General features: G+C 40.9%; 1 protein-coding gene across 1 annotated transcript in view; it reads left to right on the forward strand.

Moving 5' to 3' along the window:
- Positions 1-4,233: 4,233 nt before the first annotated feature.
- The window catches only part of myh7ba (myosin, heavy chain 7B, cardiac muscle, beta a), a gene marked incomplete at both ends in the record, with an annotated part of 38,620 nt that continues 27,829 nt past the window's right edge, over positions 4,234-15,024 (forward strand). The window contains 13 exons of the mRNA XM_080728348.1: positions 4,234-4,330; positions 5,084-5,187; positions 6,391-6,534; positions 7,021-7,177; positions 7,505-7,532; positions 7,879-7,975; positions 8,547-8,567; positions 9,799-9,891; positions 10,589-10,652; positions 11,300-11,398; positions 12,958-13,061; positions 13,921-14,059; positions 14,338-14,456. Of these exons, the coding sequence (XP_080584474.1) occupies positions 4,234-4,330; positions 5,084-5,187; positions 6,391-6,534; positions 7,021-7,177; positions 7,505-7,532; positions 7,879-7,975; positions 8,547-8,567; positions 9,799-9,891; positions 10,589-10,652; positions 11,300-11,398; positions 12,958-13,061; positions 13,921-14,059; positions 14,338-14,456 (1,266 nt within the window). The remainder of the gene's footprint in view (positions 4,331-5,083; positions 5,188-6,390; positions 6,535-7,020; positions 7,178-7,504; positions 7,533-7,878; positions 7,976-8,546; positions 8,568-9,798; positions 9,892-10,588; positions 10,653-11,299; positions 11,399-12,957; positions 13,062-13,920; positions 14,060-14,337; positions 14,457-15,024) is intronic.

Raw genomic sequence — 15,024 nt, forward strand, 5'->3', positions numbered from 1 at the left:
CTTTTAAGCGTTAGCAAGGACTTGAACAAAATCAAGGAAATGGATGAGGGAAAAGAGTGTGTGTGTGTGTGTGTGTGTGTGTGTGTGTGTGTGTGTGTGTGTGTGTGTGTGTGTGCGTGCGTGCGTGCGTGCGTGCGTGCGTGTGCGTGTGGTTGTGGACAGCATCATAAATCCCAATCTCTTGCCTGCATCTCTCTATGTAAGCCTGCTGGCATTCAGTGCATGATGATCTAAACCAACTGTGAGCACCACTCAGATCATGTCTTAATGTCCAAAATGCTGCCTCCTCCATCCCGCATCATCAAACTGTACTGCAGGACTAATGGAAAAATTCAAAGACTCTTATTCCCTTAATTCAAATAAATAAGACATGAGAGAAATCAGAGTGTATAATTGGAATTTACTATATTTTGAGAGAGACCGGTAAGGACACAGTACAGAAAACACATCCGATCCGTTTCACGGTTGGAGCTCTCTCTCCCAAGATGGTGGTCAGACATTCGTATATAAAAGAATACAGTACATGACAGTTAGGCGTGGGACCCTTTGATTGGTTCTCAGATCATAACGTAGGGTCCTGGTAACTTTCCACTAGCAGTGACATACTGTAAGCATGGAAACATGGCACTTCCGGGTGGAGGTGGCATGGCACAATATATACTGTATATTTATTGAATTCAAACAATATGATGTTAACTACCAAAAAAATTATCCATCAAGGACATCCCTCAAATTATATTCTTAATTTGGCCTGGGATCAAATCTTATACTGTACAATAATAATCCAATTATTCTATAGGTAGGCCAGTATACCGGTACATAGCAGGGAAGGTTCTTATAGGAAGGGTAGACACATAAAACATATTTGTTGGTGGCAGTAATTGAATACATATCCATGGGAGCATGTGCATGATCCAGTGTGCGGACTCTGTTTTTTTCTGTTTTGAGATAATTGTGAGACCCATTGACTATTAAGCAACGCATAGGATCACGAAGGTAGGCCTAGAAAGATATAGCCTTGCCACATTAGGGTCAAAATGATTTTGAATGTGAATGCTGGGGATGTAAGAAGAGCCGCTGCTTTGGGAACTCAGCTGTTGCACTGGGCTGCAGTATTGTAGTGCAGAGAGATGTGCCGTTGAACCGGAGAAACGGCACATACTATTTCGTCGCTGTCGGGCGGGCAGAAACCAGCCATCTCCATTTTTCAACTTTTTATATATTTATAAATCAGTGCTATTGAAAACCTTTACGTCTGTGTGTGGGTGGGTTTTACATACTGTAAGAAATTGAAACGCACTATTGACTAAACCTCCTAAATCCACTGGATCTTCAAAACTGTTGGTCAAACCACCTAACTTCTCCAACTTCGGAGATTCCTTTTTCATCATTGATTAAAATGATGTAGTCAGACAAAAAGGGGGGAAAAAACACATCTCCACATGAATGGTCAAAAACCAACTCCGCTGAGCTGTATTTGGGTAAAGTGATGCTAATATAAGGAAGGACACATTCAAGTATCTGACAATGTATGTCAGATACTTGAATGTGTGTGTGTGTGTGTGTGTGTGTGTGTGTGTGTGTGTGTGTGTGTGTGTGTGTGTGTGTGTGTGTGTGTGTGTGTGCGTGCGTGCGTATGTGTGTGTGTGTGCGTGCGTGCGTGCGTGCGTGCGTGCGTGCGTGCGTGCGTGCGTGCGTGCGTGCGTGCGTGCGTGTGTGCGTGTATGCGCACATACGTGTGTGTGTGGACTTATTTAAAGCAAGCAGCTCCTGGGACTCTTTGGGATTCATCTCCTCCTCGTGTGTTATCTACATGCCAGCTTTTTTAACGGTGCAGCAAGTGACATAGTACATAACCCAGCCTCTGCAACGCTGAAGTGCCCCTTGTCCCAGAATAACTCAGGCCTGGCTCTATCTAACTGATGCCCAAGAAAGTTTCAGCCATCACGGCAACACCTCTCCGCCTGCCACGGGCAAAAGATAGGGCCATCAACAAAGATGGCCGCCTCTCGCGTCACAAGAAAAGTCCCTTTCGTTTAGGCGGTCAATATGGAGTTTGCAAACATAAAAGCATAGCCAACACCCTTTTGCAAATGTCTGATGCTCCATCTCAGTCATTCTCAAAGTGGATTCTAGGGACTCTGTGGGTTATTTTAGATGTGTCTAAATTGACCCATACAAGTCTGTAACTCTGACAGTGTACAAATGGCACCAAATGGACCCGTTAACGGGTCCATTTGGTTCCATTTGTACACTGTCAGAGTTAAGGGGAGACCTTGAAATTTAAAAGTTTGAGAAACACTGCTCTATCAGAGAACGTAAAACGTGCCCTAAAATGCGGGTCGTCATGGGTCCACCCTTCTGGGTTGCAAATCTCAGATTTAAAGATTTTAAACATGAAGTATTTTACTGTCTGACTCTGAAGACATATTGAAGAATATAGGCCACAGACAGTGCATGCTTTCGGTTTAATCTCCGTTTATGAATAGTGGAGTCTTTCATCTCTCCAACAGAGGATTTTCCTACTATGTCTCTCCATCAGGAATGCTGGACTCTGGCTTTGTCTATTCTGAGAAACTGTGGTCCCCCCCAACCCCCACCCCCTGTGTTGCACTGTCACCCTGCTCTCATACCAGGCACCAACCTCTCCCCTTGCACTGAAGGTCAGATGTATTGGGGCCAGGATTTAAAAGTCATGGTCCTTATACTAGAACTACTGGGAGGACAAATCTAACACAACCAAATTCAGTCGTATCACACAATAGGCCCTATATATGCATAATCATGTACTAGACCAAGATCCTTTTAATTTTAACTCAAACCCAACACTTAATTTAAATCTCAAATCTATAGCCAAATGGACACTGATAGTTTTGAAGGAGCACAATGAATAATAAGTTCAAGTTTAAATAACATGTTGCGTGCCTACTCTAGGCTAATATTTTTATATAAATATTTAACATATAGGCTATATTTGAAGCCATAGCCTATGCCTTTAGGCCTACTAGATAAGAGCTGTTATCCGCCATGTTCAAAAGAGAGTTGTTTCTGTCTATAAATATTGTGTGATGTATTTATAGTAGCATGTTTAATGCCACGCACCTCCTGAAATAATCTCTTCTAAGGTTGCATCCTCGGCCTCACACAATAGCAAACATCCATGTTGGCACCCGGCTACAAAAAAGCCGCGGGGCAATTACAGCCCGGGACAGCATGAGCTCATAGACAACCAAGTCACATCAAGAGCTTCTGAATAAAGTTGTTGCTTTTCAGGAGACATAGCAGGATTATAAATAGTCAAAGCTGAAGAAGCCCTACTTAGATCTCTTGGTGCTGTTGAAACTAGCGAGTTATGGAGGTCTATGTGGGCAATTATTCGTCGATCCAAAAAATAATATGGAATTTCTCTGCTCTGCGTTTTTATATTAGCTATAGCCCCCAGGGAGGGACTTTGATCATTGACAGTTTTCTGTGCTTTTGTCCTCATCCGCCTTTTGACAGGAGGACAATGACCGAATCGTCCCTTCAGAGATGCTCCGTTCGTTGATGAATGTCTCTTTTCCTCTCTTCATGCGGCGCATTAAAATAACAGGGCTATAAAAATAGCCGGCTTAGGTTTAGCGCAATGATAAAAACGTAGCTTTCCTTTTGTGTCAATTGAGACACGCGGCCACCACCCAATAGGCGTCGGAGGAGGTGGCATATGCTAATGAGGGACAAATCTCCCCTGACCGTGACCTTGACAAACACAATAAAAAGGGGGACACGCCTCGCCATAAGTTGTTATTTCGTTGTCGGCATCACGAGGTCAGTTCTACAACTTTTTGACTTTGTTTCCCCAGTTTTGCGCGTTGGTTCGTCTATGTTTTAAAGTGGTTTATCGACTCCAAATGTCATTCTGCATATAGCACCATATAGGCCACTGAACAAGTGCATTTAAGCCACGCGTGACACGGAATTGAACGCCTGGCCCGTTTGGTGATCAGAGTGGATTTGTGCGCTCTTTGCGCACAGTCATTCGGTAGAACCAGAACACTCGCCCTCATTTTTTTCCGCCGTTTCTCGCACCGGTCTCTTTTTGTTTCTCTTTCTGGAAAGGCCAGAGAAGAGCACGCATGTTATGTCTCTCTTTTGATCTAACCGAATGATTTTGTTTTCTTGTCCAAGGAGTCCCAGAAACCGCATTTCTGTTCGGTCGGTGCGTCCAGGGCACCAGGAGTTGTCACCATCATCATGTCCCGCTTTGACGTGAAGGAGTTCGGGGAGGCTGGGCCGTTCTTGCGTAAAACGGAATTGGAGCAGCTGGCTGCACAGACATGCACCTTTGATGGTACAGTGGTGTAAACTAACCAAGTAGATGTAGGCTATACTGTGCTTAACAATTTGAGGTATTTGTACTTTAATTGACTATTTCCAATTTCCAGTAGGCCTACTTTGACTTACTCCATCTCAGAGGCAAATATTGTACTTTTACTCCAATACAATTATTTGTGTGTGTGTGTGTGTGTGTGTGTGTGTGTGTGTGTGTGTGTGTGTGTGTGTGTGTGTGTGTGTGTGTGTGTGTGTGTGTGTGTGTGTAACTACAACTTTATTACTAGTTACTTTGCAGATATCAATTATTATATTATAAAACATAGAGCCTACATGAACCACTTTAGCCTAAATTCTACATAGACTATTTTCAAACATTTTAGTAGCCTATACTTTAGCCTTCTTTAACTACATTGATACCATTACTTTTTTAATTTTAATTTAACTACATTTTTTATTCCAGACTTTTACAGAGTATTGATACTTTTACTGAAGTACAAACTGTTAGGCTACCTTTTCCACCACTTGATGGACTAGGCTACATGGAAAGGATTTGCTGCGCGCACGTTAAAATCTACATTAATTATTACACAATTTTTCTCGTCCTGCTGAATCTCATCCTACTCTCAACACATGGGAATACAGACATCAGCCTATATGACGTTAGTCTATTTCCCCAACATTCTGTAGTTAGTGATCAGGCCTATAATAGACAGTAAGTAGTAGCCTATTTTCAACAACACTGTCTCTCCTCCGGGTTGTTTGCTGATAGGTACGAAGCGCGTGTGGATCCCAGATGAGAAGGAAGCTTATATTGAGGTCGAGATCAAAGAACAGGACGGTGACAAAGTCATTGTTGAGACCAAAGACCGGAGGGTAAGTCTAAGTAGCCTAAACACTTAGGCCTACCCATGGCTTTGCTGCGTAAAATGTGATATTATTATCTTCTTTCCATTGCATTCTTTGGTTTGAATGATTGATGGATTTATTTATTGATTGATTGATTGATTGATTGATTGATTGATTGATTGATTGATTGAATACTTAAGTTTGCAAAAGGTACAGGACAGTAGGCAGTTCACTGATACAAGGTCAACTATAAAGGATAAAGACCACAAGAAAGCTGTTAGGCTTGTTTAAATTGGGGTATTTATTTTCTTCTCAATTCAGACAACATTAAATGACAGACAAATAAAACACAGTAGCCTATTATGCAAAAAAATAATAATCATAATATCTAAAATATAAATTGTTACTATTATGATCAAATGTGTCAAATCCATACCACTCTTTGTCAATAGATAAAATGAAATAAATATTGTTTGCAGTACCAGCTGAACATGAACTAGCCTAGACTACAGTCAGTGGTGTGTTCTAGACTTTTTTTGAGGGCATACTATAATCTATGATCCGTGGCTATTCGTGTGGCCAGCGCATACGCCAGTGCATAATGTCTATCAGATACGCTACTTTGAAAGGTTCACGAGGGCATACCCTTTTTCAAAAAAATTTCTTCACAGCATACTCCGTATACCCGCGTGACAGGTAGAACACTGCACTGACCAGGGGCGTCACACCAAATTCTGGGCCATGGGTACAAGGATTCACTGCGGGCCCCCCATGAATGTCAACTATTGAAAAATAGCAGATATACAAGCTCACAGCGCAGCACCGAGTGCCGCGCTGTGAGCTTGTAGATCTGCTATTTTTGAAAAATCATGAAAATGTGTGCAAGAAACCTATGTCAAGGACCCCCAAGATGATATGTATTTGGCCACGGACCCCGATCTCAAAATATTTAGTTCCAGGGACCCCCAGAAGCAAAATTTGAGTTAGAAATGTTCGCTTAATACATATATTCAAAGATTTTCACACATTTTCACAACTTTTCAAAAATAGCAGATCTACAAGCTCGCAGCGCGGCTGTGAGCTTGTATATCTGCTATTTTTCAATAGATAAAGTTATTAGGGCTCCTCCACCTTGGGCCCCAGTAACTCAATCCCACTTTCTACCCCTTGTGACGCCCCTGGCACTGACTACAGTCAACCTGTAAACCCGTCTCTGTTTCCTTATAGACAACACTGACGGTGAAGGAGTGTGATATCCAGCAGATGAATCCCCCAAAGTTTGACATGATCGAGGACATGGCCATGCTGACCCACCTCAACGAGGCGTCTGTGCTGTACAACATGCGCAGACGCTATTCCCACTGGATGATCTATGTGAGTATATAGACCTACTACTATGCAATTGTATGGATGGATTGACAGTGTTTTTCTTCACTGTCACACTCCCATGTTCACCACAGTAGGCCTAATTAAACTAGAGAGTTGAGCTACGAAAACACGGCGATTTGTCCCCTTTTGGAATTGTATTCAAGTTTAATTTGTCTTTACAAGAGTTCATTATGACACTTTTAAGATTCCGAAATTCTTTATTTCTGCAAGTCGCATGCACATATGAAGGAAATTGACTTAGTTGAGGCTGGTGTATTGTTGTAATCTACTTAATAGACACAGAGAAGCAGCAACAAAATATATTTGCTATACATTATTATACATATACATACAGCATATTAAAAGCACAATATAAAAAACTATAAAGGCTATACCGGTATGTATAATTAGGATTGTGTAATGTGTATATGAACTGCCTTTTATATTTTATTATAAGGCATGTTGATATTATGGTGCTGTTCTTCTTACTAGACCTACTCCGGGCTCTTCTGTGTGACAGTGAATCCATACAAATGGTTGCCTGTCTACGCTCCCACTGTGGTGGCTGCCTACAAAGGCAAGCGCCGCTCTGAGTCCCCACCCCACATCTACTCCATTGCAGATAACGCCTACAATGACATGCTGCGCAGTGAGTAGACACACACACACACACACACACACACACACACACACACACACACACACACACACACACACACACACACACACACACACACACGCACGCACACACACACAGTAAAATCCTGATTGTTAATTTAACTCTTGAGAGTGAATGAGACGTTTGCTCACTCTCAGAGTTACAAATGCATAAATCAACATTTTTCTGTGGTGGGCAGTAAAACATGCAAAAGTTCAAGTCAAACACTTGTCAGGATGACATCTATAATTATAAACAATAAATAATAAACTATTATATATACGTTTATAACTAATATATATATACTTTTTTTACTAGATCGGGAGAATCAATCCATGCTAATCACGTGAGTCAAAATGTTTCAAAAACTAATGTGCTCTACTTCCAAGTGTGTGACATATTAATACTGTACAGGACACTTGAATGTTTTGGCAGTGTGAATAATGACAATAATGTACAGTATACACTCCAAACACTGCCACTTAAAAATGCTTTGTGCTTTGTTTGAAACATATTGCTGCACTTTAATGTAATTTCAGTCAAAGCCAAACAAAGCCAGACAGCTTTTTCCCCCCTCTTCACTTCCCCCTTTGTAACATACGGTGTACTTTACACAACTTTTTGTGACCCGCTTTTACCTGTTTTATTTATGCACGCATTTGTTCATTTATTTTTTTGTCACACTCCTATAGCGGAGAATCCGGGGCTGGCAAAACTGTCAACACGAAACGTGTTATTCAGTATTTTGCTATTGTTGCAGCTCTTGGGGAAACATCTGCTAAGAAAGGAGTAAGGCCAATATGGCAGTACATATTTTTATGTTCCCCTTTCCCTTTTTACATTTCTTTTTTTGGTCTCAGGAATCCTTTAGAGAATTCCCCTTAAACATTCTTCATACATTTTCTTCATTGCGTGTCAATGGTGAATGTTGACATTGATTACACTCATACTGTGTGAGTCTTCTTTACCCTCATCTGTATGTAGCTACTTTATTGTTGATTTTTGGAATCATTTTTATTTTTCCCTTTTCCTCTCATTTACTGTCTTCTTTTTCTTCTTCTTCTTTTTTTAAACCATTAACCCCAAGATGGCATAGCACCTTCAGTTACCTTTCCAGTTCCCTTGATTTTTGGTTTTCCTATTTTGCTTGGCGTCCATTTTTCCTCCCATTTTTCTCCCACAATTCCCCCCCATTTCCGTTCCTGCTTCGTTTTTGTGGCTTTGTTCATCATATAAAATGACGTGGCTGTAAACTTTTATCACAGCTTTAACAATCAATATTTCAACTTGGTCATGATGTGCCCCTTTGATGGCGAAACTGTCCAATGATAACACATTCACCTTCTTCTCTTTTCTTCAGGGCCCGGCCACTAAAACAGGGGTACGTCAGCTCTATTCATGTTGATGCATGTGTTCTATCATCTATTATTCTTTTTGATTTAGTATTGATTTGTTGCTGCACTTTCAATATGGAGTCCCTATCCTGGACATTGGCAAAAAAAAAAAAAAACATTCAAACATTTTATAAAATTGTCCATGTTTTTCGATATTCTTACAATATATTATTATCTTCTAAACCTTTTACACAGTTTTTCAAAAAATGATAAAATCTTTACAATAATAGCAAGAATATTTGGGCTATTAATCATACAGTGAAATATAGGGCTTAAAGTTACACCACATAACTTGTTTTTGTGTGTGAATACAATTATATTTTCACCAATCTGTATGGTAGAGTATGTTAATATAATTTAACTAACACAATTGCTGTGGTTGTACGTATCCCTGCTCTTCTGTTGAGTCTTTTATATCCCGTGGTGGTGTGGTCTGGTTTGCACTACTGTTTGACAAGTGGTATGCTGCCTGAAGGTCAGACTTCTGGCAGTGTAGGCCTACCACAGGGTTCAAATCCAGGGTAGGACAGGAAAGTTACAGTGTAGCTTTAACCACTTAAACCCTCTAGTCTAGACCACTGGTTCCCAAAATACGGGGTCGGGAGCCCGGGACCCATGTGTGGGTCCGTCGCGGACACATTTTTATGGGTCCCTTAATCTTTTGTTTCCTTCATTTAGTTTTTAATTATTCTTATTTCAAAACGCAATACCTCCAAAAGCTAAGATTTTCATGAATAAAAAAAGCAATGATTTCTCTAAGTAATTTCATTAATAAATAAAATAAAATTCGAACAGATGAAGAAGTAGTGAAAATAGCTGATCTAAAAGCTCACAACGCAGTGCGAAGCGACGCAAGCTTGTAGATCTGCTGTTTTCACATAGTTTGGGTCCCGGGCAAACGTCTAGTCTCTCTTTTGGGTCTCGAGCTAAAAAGTTTGGGAACCACTGCTCTAGACTTGCCTCTGTACTTGGACCACCTTTTCCTTCTACACCAAAAATCACTTCCCCAAAAATAGCCGATCTCCAAGCTCATAGATCGCTTATTTTTGTCTCCCCAGAATATGGATGTTGGGTTTCAAGTGGTTAAGATCGTTGTAATGCTAATATTCAGTTAATTTGAAGTGGACACCAATGGACCATTTATATACTGTCAGATTTAAATGAACACGGAGGGTTATTTGACTGCGTAGGACTCATCCTCCTTGTTTATCTTTCCAGGGTACGCTGGAGGACCAGATTATCGAGGCGAACCCTGCAATGGAGGCGTTTGGCAATGCCAAAACGCTGAGGAATGACAACTCGTCCCGTTTTGTGAGTACCTATAGTTTGTGAATGGAGCTGCGGTGCTCTCAAGCCCCTATACGCTTCATCGTGATGAATAGTGAAAATAGCCAAGCAAGCTCACAAAGCATCGGCTATTTCCACTATTTTGAAAAACCTTAAAATGTTTTTCAAATGTGCACATATTTTTTTCTTTCTTTCTTTCTTTTACTTTTGTAACATCTGTTGAAGATTTTCACCTATAATGACATCCTCAAAATAAGGACGCCGGCATTGTTGTGTTCTAGATTTTGTTGGATGGCAGCCATAATTATTCCCTCCCACATGCACGGCACCCGCACATGCAAGCGTATATAAGCGCATGCAAGTGGTCACCGACCAAATGAAACTGTTCTATAACGAAGTGTGGCAGGCAGGTCTGTTGTTTAATGTGTGAATTCCTTTGCCAGCGGCCATTATCACCTCAAGAAAGACAATTAATAGCCACACAAGCCTCACCTCAAAATAGGCTATTGAATCCACATTCTTGCTGCCTAGCCCCCATCCCCATCTCCTATGTATCGGATGCGTATCAGATAGGCTAACTCGGACGGTTGTAGAATGGCTACTCTTCACTACGTAAAGTTTCTGCAGGTGACACAACGTATATTGTGTATCACGGTAGAACACACCACTGGACACCAGGGTCAATGTGGTTAATGCTTATCCTCTCATTTCTCTCCCACAGGGAAAGTTCATCCGTATCCATTTTGGACACACTGGCAAACTGGCCTCATCTGATATTGATATATGTGAGTTAACACATTCATTCATTCATTATACATGCATAGTTAAATTAACACTCGGTTCCATGCGTTATTAAGGGATAATTGACGGCACGGTGACGGCGGTCATTATCGAGAAATAAACCTTGACAGAATGATTGAACCCTGAGACAAGCCAAGGAAAATGTCTAAAAGAAATTACTGCTGCGCCGTCAATTATCCTGCTTATTATACAGCTACGTAATAAATAAATTAATACATTGATCCAAAAGTAACAAATAAGTAAAAATATTCCATATAGGTTATGTTCAGCGCAACATGGTCGCCTCGAACAACAACAGGAAGTGTTGATCAAATAGAATGTATTTCTGGTTACTGCATTCTAGTCTGTTTTCTCGCTTCAAATGTTTTCAGAAACATTCTCGAGAGCAATGTTTAGCTATAAATCACATTGTGCGTTTGTTTACACGGGCTGCCGAGTTGGATTGGCTACGGCATAAAATCATGCCGAGCAGCAGGTGCTCTGAGTCTTTGATTAGACGGCGGGTCCGTCATAGGGCTCATCGGTCATTATCCAGAAATAACGCGGCCGCTGAATTCGGCGATTGACCAATCGGAATCAAGCATTCAACCGAGCCTTGTAAATAAAATAAGTTGCTGCTCTCATCTGTCAGATCTGCTGGAGAAGTCCAGGGTGATATTTCAGCAGCCTGGTGAGAGGAGCTACCACATCTACTATCAGATCATGTCCCAGAAGAAGCCAGAACTCCTTGGTAAGTAGGCTAAGTAACTCTGAGAGTGTAAAAAGTGGTATCTAGCCTGGAAACTAGGGCATTCACGAATAGTGATTTTTAGTATTCAAATCATTCTACCTCAAAGTATTCGAATAGTCGAATATTCGACAGGACTGGCCAAACTGTCAAATATTAAGTAAGCAAGAGGCGAACATTGTGAAAATAGGCGATCTACATGCTCACAACGCCTCGCGTTGCGAGGCATTGTGAGCATGTAGATCGGCTATTTTCACAACGTTTATCTGCAGAACCGAGTCACATTAAATGTAATACCTACAATTCCAAATTCTTGTCAGGGTGGGGGTCCCCAGTTCAAATATGTTTATTTTGGGGGTCACGGCCTAAAAAGGTTTGAGAACCATTAACAAATTCATCCACCAGGGCCATTGACAACTCATTCTTATGACTTCCTAACTAGCCAAGCTTTATAAAATATATATATTTTTAAAGAGAAAACAATACAAAAATAAGATAAGCGAATATTCGACTTCGGTGAACAAGGTCGAATAGTGACTTTGATATTTGAATATTCGAATATTCGAATATTTGGTGAATGCCCTACTGGAAACCAGACGGGAAAAAAATTAAAGAAATCGCCCTCTGCAGATTTGGTCTTCCACCGCTCAGTTTAATATCTACGCAGTGATATTAGTCTGGCCATGCCAGGATACAAAAGGGGACCCATGGGGTCAAATGTTTTGGTACTTAAGAATGATATTCAATTACCCTGGTGGACATGCAATTCATATTCACTGCCCAGCTGCAAGTAATGCTTAATTCATAGTCACACGACAGCACATCCTGAAAATAGATGACACCGTCGTACAACAAAGTGCAAATCGTTTTTAAACTTATAGGCCTGTCACAATTGTTACATAATGTCCATCCATGTTGAAAAACGTTCATACATTTTCAAACATTTTCCAAAAATTGCGGAAATGCCGGCTCTATAAGCTCACAATGCTGTGAGCTTGTATATTGGCTATTTCCACTATTTAAAAAAAACATGTAATTTATATTATACATTTATAAAATGTATCAGTCATTTCTTTATATGTTTAAGCTATTTGTCATATACCCCCAGTGCAACCTTTGTTTTCAAAGCCTAAGTGGCAAGGGGGTCCCCAAGTTATTATGAGGGGTCCCCAGATGATTAACTTAATGTGCAACATTTTTTTCTCTCTCAACAGTAAACAAACCAACATGCATTTTAAGTGTATAGAGGGTATCTTGCACATTTCTAAAGTGACAATTTAAGGATTTTAAGACCTTTTTTAATACCTCTGAAAGTAACATTGGCCATGAGAGGCAGAAATTGTGAAAATACTCGATCTACTTGCTCACTGTGAGCATGTAGATTGTCTATTTTCACAATAGAACCGGGTTATACAAAATGTATTGCCTCAACTCTGTGCTCGTCAGGGTGGGGGGGTCCACAGTTCAAATATGATTATTTTGAGGGTCACAGCCTGAAAAGGTTGAGAACCTCTGAACTAGTATACTGTAGGAGCTCATCATGTACACTGGCCTCCTCACAGATATGCTGCTGGTGTCTACCAACCCCTATGACTACCACTTCTGCTCCCAGGGGGTCACCACCGTGGAGAACATGGATGATGGACAGGAGTTGATGGCCACTGACGTAAGAGCTTTTCTGGGCTGTTAGTAGTCATCATCATAATATAGTAATACGTTTGATTTATACAGCAGCTTTCATGCAAAAACTAAACTAAAACTAAACAAAGTGCTTCCCAACACAATAATAGCAAGACAATGGCTGCCAAAACAATACTGTAAATATTGTCAGATGTCTTTTTTTCTTTTTTTACGAAGCGCTCTGAGTAACTCAAGCAGAAAATAGTTTAACTTTTGGGAGAAGAGTGCCTCTCGTCAATCTCACTTCCCTATGCAGAGGGTTTGAGAGACAGGGCTCTACATTCATCCATGCCTACTCTTCTGCCATTTTTTACTATTTTGAAAAACATTTTTGAATATTTCAAAGAGCTAATCTACAAGCTCACTACGTGTCGATGTAGATTGGCTATTTGAAGTATTTTTAAATGTTTTTTATTTTTTAAATAGTAAAAAAAAGGGAAAGAGGTTTAGGGATAAGGGCTAAAGGCCGTTCCATACTTTGACCGAAACCGCCGTTTTCGGTCAAAAGGTCCTTTTCTACCATAAAATTATATCGCTCGGGACTTCTGAAAAGCATTGGACCGAACGAGAGTTCGGAAATTTGCACGTCGGAAAACACAACTCACCAAACATTTCGGTCGAAGTATGGAGAGGCCTTGAGGCATGGACGAAAATCTGACCCAGCCAGAATCATTGAGAGGAGGCATCTCACTCAATTCTTGTGAAGCGCACTGTCGCTCAAAAAAAAAAAACTTTCTGTGGTCATGGTCCATGAATAAAAGTAAAATAAATGATATAAGGGTAAGTATCATTGCTCCGATATAATTTGAAGTAGTGACATTACTTGCTCTTGGTTGTTCCCACAGCATGCCATGGATATTCTAGGCTTCCAGGCTGAGGAGAAATACGGCTGCTATAAAATAGTTGGAGCCATCATGCACTTTGGCAACATGAAATTCAAGCTAAAACCGCGCGAGGAGCAGGCTGAGGCCGACGGCACTGAAAGTAAGATCCCCAGAGCCCAAAGAACACTGAAAACAAGCTTGTAGATCTGCTATTTTCACTATAGTTTGGGTCCTGGACAAACTTCACATTTTTCTTTTAGGTCTCGAGCTAAAAAGTTTGGGAATCACTGGTGTACAATATAACATTTGGTTCAGAAATGTCTTTATTTAGGAAATTAAGCCTGACAGTGAAGTGAAAGTCTTTGTTTCTGAAATTAAGCTTGATAGTGAAGTGACAGTAAAGTTGCTCTGGTTCTATTCTCTGTTGGTTTGACTTAGGTGCTGACAAGGCCTCCTACTTGATGGGAGTCAGCTCAGCTGACCTGATCAAGGGGCTCCTGCACCCCAGGGTGAAGGTTGGCAATGAGTATGTGGTGAAGGGACAGAGTGTTGAACAGGTGAGGGTTGTTGCAAATCAGTGTTTCTTTACCTTGTTTGGGCCAATGCTCCCTCTCCAATACCCAGGTCCCTTACAGCCCCCCACACCTAATTAAAGCTTCATGTTTATTGTGTATTGTGTTGCGTATTTAGTTTCAAAAACATCCCATCAATTTCCAAGTATCAAATATATGACCATGATATGGAGACACTATGAAGCAGTACCAGGTTTTCAAAGTGCGTGACAGGGCACCCTGGGGTGCCGTGACAGCAGTCCAGGGGTGCCTAAATTATGAATACTAGCCCTTACCCGTTCAAAGATATGAGCTCCGAAATGATGTGCAGTGTGTGGGTTATGGGGTGTGCACTGTGCACACAGTATATGAGGGATGGAAAGTAACTTTCTGGTGCTTGCATGATAATATGTAGGAGCATCAATGTAAGAAATGCCCGTTTCGTTTAAAGGCTACAGAGATACTGTGTACCGATCTACATGACAACATCTGAAAGAGGGCCAGCCAATATGCTAGATGCAGAATAGATATGCCTCATGCTAGATGCAGAATAGATAGTAGTTACACCATAAAA

Source organism: Nannobrachium achirus (genome assembly GCF_963921795.1).
Source record: "Nannobrachium achirus genome assembly, chromosome: 6".
NCBI lineage: Eukaryota > Metazoa > Chordata > Actinopteri > Myctophiformes > Myctophidae > Nannobrachium > Nannobrachium achirus.